This window comes from Rhincodon typus, chromosome 23 (assembly GCF_021869965.1).
Source record: "Rhincodon typus isolate 14 chromosome 23, sRhiTyp1.1, whole genome shotgun sequence".
NCBI classification, from domain to species: domain Eukaryota; kingdom Metazoa; phylum Chordata; class Chondrichthyes; order Orectolobiformes; family Rhincodontidae; genus Rhincodon; species Rhincodon typus.
In genome coordinates, this window is record NC_063354.1 from 36,140,560 (window position 1) to 36,148,847 (window position 8,288).

Consider the following 8,288-nt stretch of genomic DNA (forward strand, 5'->3'; position numbering starts at 1 on the left):
CCGACCATCTCTGTTTCCATAGAAAAGGACAATCAACAGTGAGACACAATTTTCCTTTTAAAAAAAAATGTGCTGTCCTTAAATATCCCACACATTTCAAATCAAAGTTTATTTTGCCTATAATACTAGTTTCCAATAGGCCCGAAACGTCAGCCTTCCTGCTCCTCTGATGCTGCTTGGCCTGCTGTGTTCATCCAGCTCTGCACCTTGTTATCTAACATTTCTTCTCTGTTTTCCTGAATAGCTGCAAGGCATTAACAAAACCTCCAGTTATCTGCCATTATTCCTGTTTCCAATGAAGATTGAAACAGTTTAACCATTGCCTCCAATATTTCTTCCTTTTTATCAAGGGTTTTATGCCACTAGTGCTGTGTGCAAATTTAAAGCCAAGAATCCCTATTCCACCATTACCAAGTACAGATTTTAGTTGCAGTATCTCTATTCTGCCAGTATTAGGCACATTTCCAAATCCTTCAAAGTGTGAGTATGCTGTCTACATTAGAACACTGACTGACTAGAAAGAAATGGACTCATTCACTGAAGAAGGAAGCTCGAAGAAATTTAAGCAGCATAAAGAATTCATGACCGAGGTGAAGGTTGTCATAGTTACATTGATGCCAACTTCTGGAAAAGCAAGTTCGGACTTGAAAACTAATAGATCTCCAGTTACTAGCTGCTAATAATAAACAAATGCAAGACCCAGGAAATCAGCGATGGCATTGTTCTTGATGTTATTCAGTCTATTCCAGCCTCCTTCAGTAAGAAACCTGCTGTCTTGTCTTTTACTGTCTCCAAATAGTAACAAATGAGATATTGATTCTTTCAAAAGTTATGACTCATCAAAATTGACTTTTAAAAGCTCCAGGACATGCTTACACAAAAATGGATTAGAACCCTTTCTACGTGAGGAGGCCTTTTGGTGATATTTCCAACTATGATAAGCAGACTTCTATTTTAACAATTTAATTCAATCATTTGATAACAAACACGACCTTTTCATAGTTTTGTGCTCAATCTTAGTCTGGATGAAAACTCTAATCGGAGAATTTTCCCAACAATTTCAACATCTATCAACAACCCCCCAAGCAAAGAAATTCTCATTGCCCCATTGGAAGTGAAAGTCTGCCAATGATCGAGTGGAATCTAATCTTCAAGGATAAAGTGGTACAATTACATCTCAAATCTCTACTTGCAACAAAATGGGGCTGGGATCCAACAGAGGATCTGGAGTAGATTTATAGCTCAGGTTGTGGATGCTGTGGTTGGTTCATTAGAACATAGAACAGTACAGCACAGTACAGGCCCTTCAGCCCACGATGGTGTGTCGACCTACTATCCCACTCTAAGATCAAACTACCCTGTACACCCTACATTTTACTATCATCCATGTACCTATCCAAGAGTCACTCAAATGTCCTTAAATGTATCTGACTCCACTACCACTGCTGGCAGCGCATTCCACATACCCACCACTCTCTGCGTAAAGAATCTACCTCTGACATCTCCCCGATACTTTCCTCCAATTACCTTAAAATTATGACCCCTCATAATAGTCATTTCCGTCCTGGGAAAAAGTCTCTAGCTATCCACTCTATCTATGCCTCTTATCATCTTCTATACCTCTATCAAGTCACCTCTCATCCTTCTTCGCTCCAATCAAAAAAGCCCTAGCTCCCTCAACCTTTCTTCATAAGACCTGCCCTCAAGTCCAGGCAGCATCCTGGTAAATCTCTTCTGGACCCTCTCTAAAGCTTCCACATCTCTCCTATAATGAGGCGACCAGAACTGAACACAATATTCCAAGTGTGGTCTAACCAGGGTTTTATAGAGCTGCTGCGTAACCTCACGGCTCTTAAACTCAATTCCCCTGCCAATGAAAGCCAACACACTGTAGGCCTTCTTTAGAACCCTATCAACTTGGGTAGCAATTTTGAGGGATTTATGGACGTGGACCCCAAGATCCCGCTGTTCCTCCACACTGCCGAGAATCCTGCCATTAACCCTGTATTCTGCATTCAAACTCGACCTTCCAAAATGAATCACTTCACACTTTTCTGGGTTGAATTCAATCTGCCACTACTTTGCCCAGCTCTGCATCCTGTCAATGTCCCATTGCAACCTACAACAGCCCTCCACGCTGTCCACAACTCCACCAACCTTCGTGTCATCGGCAAACTTACTAACCCACCCTTCCACTTCTTCATCCAAGTCATTTATAAAGATCACAAAGAGCAGATGTCCCAGAACAGATCCCTGCGGAACACCACTGGTCACCGAGCTCCAGGCTGAATACTTTCCATCAACATCCACCCTCTGTCTTCTATTGGACAGCCAGTTTTGTATCCAGACAGCCAAATTTCCCTGAATCCCATGCCTCCTTACTTTCTGAATGAGCCGACCATGGGGAACCTTATTGAATGCCTTGCTAAAATCCATACACACCACATCCACTGCTCTATCTTCATCAATGTGTTTTGTCACATCCTCAAAGAATTCAATAAGGCTTGTGAGGCATGACCCGCCCCTCACAAAGCCATGCTGACGATTTATCATCAAACTGTGCTTTTCCAAATAACCATAAATACTATCTCTCAGAATCCTCTCCAATAATTTGCCCACCACAGAAGAAAGATTGACTGGTCTGTAATTTCCAGGATTATCCCTATTCCCTTTCTTGAACAAGGGAATGACATTTGCCACCCTCCAATCTTCTGGTACCACTCCAGTGAACAGTGAGGATGCAAAGATCATCACCAAAGACGCAGCAATCTCTTCCTTCGCTTCCCGTAGAAACCTTGGGTATATCCCATCTGGCCCAGGGGACTTATCTATCCTCATGTTTTTCAAAATTTCTAGCACATCCTCCTTCCTAACATCCATCTGTTCGAGCATATCAGCCTATTTCATGCTGTCCTCACAAATGTCAAGGTCCCTCTCACTGGTGAATACTGAAGTAAAATATTCATTAAGGACCTCCCCTACCTCCTCTGACTCCACGCAAAAGTTCCCTCCACTATCCCTGATTGGCCCTACCCTCACTCTGGCCATCCTCTTGTTCCTCACCTAAGTGTAGAATGCCTTGGGGTTTTCCTTAATCCTACCCACCAAGGCTTTTTCATACTCCCTTCTAGCTGTCTTAAGTCCATTCTTCAGTTCTTTCCTGGCTACCTTGTAGCCCTCTAGAGCCCTGTCCAATCCTTGCTTCCTCAATCTTATTTAAGTTTCTTTCACCCTCTTGACTTGATGTTCCACATGTCTTGTCACCTTACCATCCCTTCCTTGCCTCAGAGGGACAAACCTATCCAGTACTTGTAGCAAGTGCTCCCTAAACAACCTCCACATTTCTGTCGTGCATTTCCCCGAGAACACCTGATCCCAATTTATGCTCCGCAGTTCTTGCCTAATAGCATTGTAATTCCCCCTCCCCCAATTAAATAGCTTCCCATACCGTCTGATCCTATCCCTCTCCATGATGATCATAAAGGTCAGGGAGTTGTGATCATTATCACCGAAATGCTCTCCCACTGAGAGAGCTGACACGTGGCCCGGTTCGTTGCCAAGCACTAAATCCAATATGGCCTCCCCTCTAGTCAGCCTGTCTACATATTGAGTCAGAAATCCTTCCTGGACACACTTGACAAAATCTGCTCCATCCAAACTATTTGCACTTAGGAGGTTCCAGTCGATATTAGGGAAGTTGAAGTCACCCATCACAACAACCCTATTACTTCTACACCTTTCCAAAATCTGTCTCCCAATCTGTTCCTCAGTGTCTCTGTTGCTACTGGGGGGGATCTATAGAAAACTCCCAATAAAGTGACTGCTCCTTTCCGGTTTCTGACTTCCACCCATACTGACTCAGTAGACAAATTCTCCTCGACGACCTCCCTTTCTGCAACTGTGATACCATCCCTGATTAGCAATGCCACTCCCCCACCTCTTTTACCTCCCTCACTATTTCTTTCAATACATCTAAACCCTGCAACATCCAACAACCATTCCTGTCCCTGTGTCATCCGAGTCTCCATAATGGCCACAACATCGTAGCCCAAGTACTGATCCATGCTCTAAGTTTGTCACCCTTATTCCAGACACTTCTTGCATTAAAATAGACACACTTCAACCCGTCGCAATGACTGCAACTTTGCCCTATCAACTGTCTGTCCTTCCTCACAGACTCTCTGCAGTTCGCAGACGTTTCATTACCCTGCTGGGTAACATCATTGGTGCAGCCTCTAACTGAGGAACTGGCCTCACTATCAATAATGCCAATGCTTATGAAAATGTTCATCAGTTTTTACAATTTCAGAGGAAATGTTAAGCAGAGAAAATCATCCTGTGTATGCACACGGAACTACTTGTCGATACTCCTTCTACCCAGTTTGCAAACATCAAACGAACACAAAAGAAAAACATTTTGGAGAGCAATGTTTTTGCAATATGCAGACATTGCACTTACGAAAGTCTAAAATACTACGTAAAGCCATTTTTCATTCGTCCAGAGCATAACCTAAAACAGACATTTCTGTACATGGGTCTGAAAGGGTTAATACTTGACTGAAGGCAGTAAACACTGCCCACTGTGATGATGCCATGGAAAGGTTGTCTGATTAAGTAGCAGCTTTGTAGAGGACAGATCTGGGGCGAGTATGCTCCAAATAATCTCAGGAGTAATGTAGGTCATATCCATGTAATCTGTAAATAGTTGCAGTTGTATGTTGTTTAGTCGTCAAGACTCTCCTAGTTACACCAGAAAGGTGGATCTCCTGGTCGAAACTAGATCACTTCAGGTTTGAAGGAACTCAGACAGCAGATATTAGGGCCCGAATTTTCACATAGATGGAGAACCTCTCGATATTTCCAAAATTGAGCATCTGCCTGCTATTTTTGAAACCCCATCCCCTAACATGACAGCTGCCATTTCCTTGAGTGTGGGGGCAGGAGCTGGTTCTAATTTGCACATCAATAGTTCCCAATGCATTGCCCATGTTAAAGTGCAGCTGCATCAGGCTAATCTGATTTTCTCCACTGGGACATGCAAAACACAACTTGCATAATTTAGTTCAAGATTGCAGGAATTTTCTGACAGAGGTAGGGCACTCTTATGGAGAGGCAGGCTAGACTTTTGGCTATGGTCCCAAGTTACCTTTGTGGGACAAAGGCAAGGTGTTCTTTGATGTTGTTAGAAGCAGATGTGCAAAAGTGCATAAATTCATTGGAAATGGCAAGTTCATTTGAGCTGTCAAGGGAACTGTCACGAAAGCTGTCAAAAGGCAGTAATCAAGCTGTCAAGCATTTAAAATTCCTGCTCTTTAAATTTTGAAAATAAAACTGACTGTATATTTAAAGAATCATCAGTGTCTTCTACTTCACTGTATCTGCCGGCATTACCCTGTGGGGCATTTTTATAGGATTAACACTGCATGACAGATTTCATAATGGTCCATTATCACAATATGGGGTGTGTCCCTTCATAGTTTGATTTTATGACCACTAGACATTGCAACTCTTTGAAGTGGGACTATAAATTCCAATGCTCATTTTGAAAGGAATTAAAAGGAGATAAATATAGAGGATGGATATTTTGTCAATGAGAATTTTTTTCCTTAAATATTGAATTCATCAATTGGATCCTGAGGTCTGCCCAATGGTGGATACTGCTAGAGTTGCCATGGTAGCTGTGAGGGAAAAGAGTGGGAGACAAAGTTTGGCTGTAAGTTGAGGCAGGAGTTATAAAAATCCATTGGGAGTCAGCAGATTCTACCTACTGTTTGCACACCAATATACTTTGGTTAGAATAAGTAAGTTATAAAGTTCATAAAATGAAAGCCAAACCCAAATTTAATTTTTCTGATTCTCACAACAGTTAAGCCTAGCTTAAAGGAAGTGAGATTCAGAGCTACAGACACCTGACTCCCATAATTAGATACATTATACAACAGCTCACCTTTTCATTGGCTCTTGAGAGTATTGGGATATTCAAAACAACTTGTGTAACTTATTGTGTAACAATTCTCTGGGAGAGGTAGGGTCCTGAAATCTGAGGCCAGGTTGATTGTAACAAAGGCAGTTCATTTAAAACAAGCTAGACAGCTTCCTTTGATGGCACCATTGCTACAGGAAAGCTGTAGGAGCTAAATGTGGCACTTCAGGCCAATCAGCATCTATTGTCAAATAATTAGGGTACATTTGACATTAGGATAACCCTCGATGTCCGAATTGTCTTAAAAAAAAATCACTTCAATGATGCTTTAGGTCATCATTAGTCTGTTGTGGGAGCCTTGGCCATCTTCAGGTTGCTCAGATAAGGTGTGTACATGTCCAGCCTGGCAACTATCAGGTCATCACGCGATCTCAACTCCAACTTAATCCTCTCCCATGCACCAACTGCTTGGGGCAAAGAGATTTAAAATCAAGGTTCCTTGTAGACAGAAAATGTGCTTATTGTTGTGCAATATTGCAGGATTCATGTGTCAGTATACTTTTAAGAGTATACTCATGCTATCATCACTATTATAGCATGGGATATGAAGGAATAAAGTTATTATATTCCTTCTTAATGAGATCATTCTATACATGCTGCTCAATGCAACTCCTTGTCATCTAATAGTTTAGTGTTCACCCAGACACATACACGCCTGTGAGCACAATGTCAATACATAATTGCTGGCTGTAATAAATGTCACAATATCCACACCCGATTTCTTATGTTGTAAGGGATAACTTATTCTTTGACACATTGAGTATAATACCAGGCTGGAGGCAAAACCACATCAATTATGACCTGCAGGTACACAATTAATTTGTCCAGATTAGACCCAGGCACATTACATCAAAAGATTAAGGCATTTAGACTGAGGCAGATTAATGACAGCACACCTAACCACATTAGGTGAAATAGAAAATCTCTGTACATTCTGCTTCATAGGCCCCCTCAGGCAAGAATTAAAGAAATACGTCTTTCTATTTCTCCCATGAATAAAATTAAAACTAGCAAAAATTGACCTTCATAGAAGTAGCCTGGCGTTTCACTATTATCAATGTGTCAGATTTCAAAATTAGACTCGCAAGGCATAATCAAATATTAACTAAGGACAGTGGAAATATGATCACTGCACACTGGATCATATTGACATTGTTTTTTAACTCAATCTTACTGGGCACTAAGTCCCAATGAGCAGCAATGCAATAACTTGCAAGCATGCATTCAGTCCAGGTTCTGCACAGGCTCGGTCACTAACAGAGTGAATGGGAAGCATTTCATACATTGTAGCATTATTTCCCAATTGCAATATGCGATATCACCTTGAAATAAATCAATCATAGCTGGCGTCCTTGACTGCTGCACACCATGACGGTGAGATCAAATGGATGAAAGGACCAGGGAGACAGAGGGCTACGATCTGGACTACAACATTCTATCTGAAGAGCAGTGGCAGCAAATTCAATCCTAACTTTTGAAAAGGAACCGGATAAAAACTCAATTTAGAGTTTCAAAAAAACTGCAGGTAGACAAAAACTAAGGTAGACAAACAGAAGGCTGGAAAAACAGCAAGCCAGGCAGCATCTGGAGGAGGAGAAGTCAACGTTGTGGGTATTACCCTTCTTCAGGACTGGATACTCAAAGTGGCAAGTGGACAGAGGACAGGGATAGTAAGAACTGCCGATGCTGGAGTCAGAGGTAACACAGTGTGGAGCTGGAGGGACACGGCAGCATCAGAGGAACAGGAAAGCTGATGTTTCGGGTCAGGACCGTTCTTCAGAAATGGGGGAGGGGGAAGGGAGCTCTGAAATAACTACAGAGAGGGGGGGTGGGGCTGTGACAAAAGACAGAAGTGTGTGACCAACTGGCTGGATCTTTCAAAGTGCTCAGAGTCACAACGGACTGAATAACCTCTTTCTTTGCTGTATAATTCAACAATTCCACATAACAAAGAGCCTTGACTCACCTGCACAGCTACCACAGACAGCACCTCAACGCAGATCCTGTTGAACTCATCAAAGCAGCCCCAGGCACCAGTCTGCGCCAGGCCTTTGTAAATATTACCGCAGGACTGTAGGGGAAAAAAAAAGCAAGAGGTAATATTGCAAAGGGATACATTTTGCTCTTAGTAACAAGGGGAGGCAAAATAAACTTAACTGAACAGTTTTAAACAGGGTGCAGAGCAGAAGATTTAGTGTATATCAACAAATCTTCGACTGTGGCAAGATGAATTGAGGATGCTTAGAAGTTTGAGATAACAAGCTGAAATAACTACAGAGAGGGGGGGTGGGGCTGTGACAAAAGA

The 8,288-nt window shown here is 42.2% G+C and overlaps 1 protein-coding gene across 1 annotated transcript in view; it reads right to left on the reverse strand.

Annotated features, from left to right (window-relative positions):
- Positions 1–8,288, reverse strand: part of LOC109910686 (dynein axonemal heavy chain 9-like) — a 419,178-nt gene that overhangs the window by 294,810 nt on the left and 116,080 nt on the right. The window contains exon 28 of the mRNA XM_048611128.1: positions 7,950–8,054. Within this exon, the coding sequence (XP_048467085.1) occupies positions 7,950–8,054 (105 nt within the window). The remainder of the gene's footprint in view (positions 1–7,949; positions 8,055–8,288) is intronic.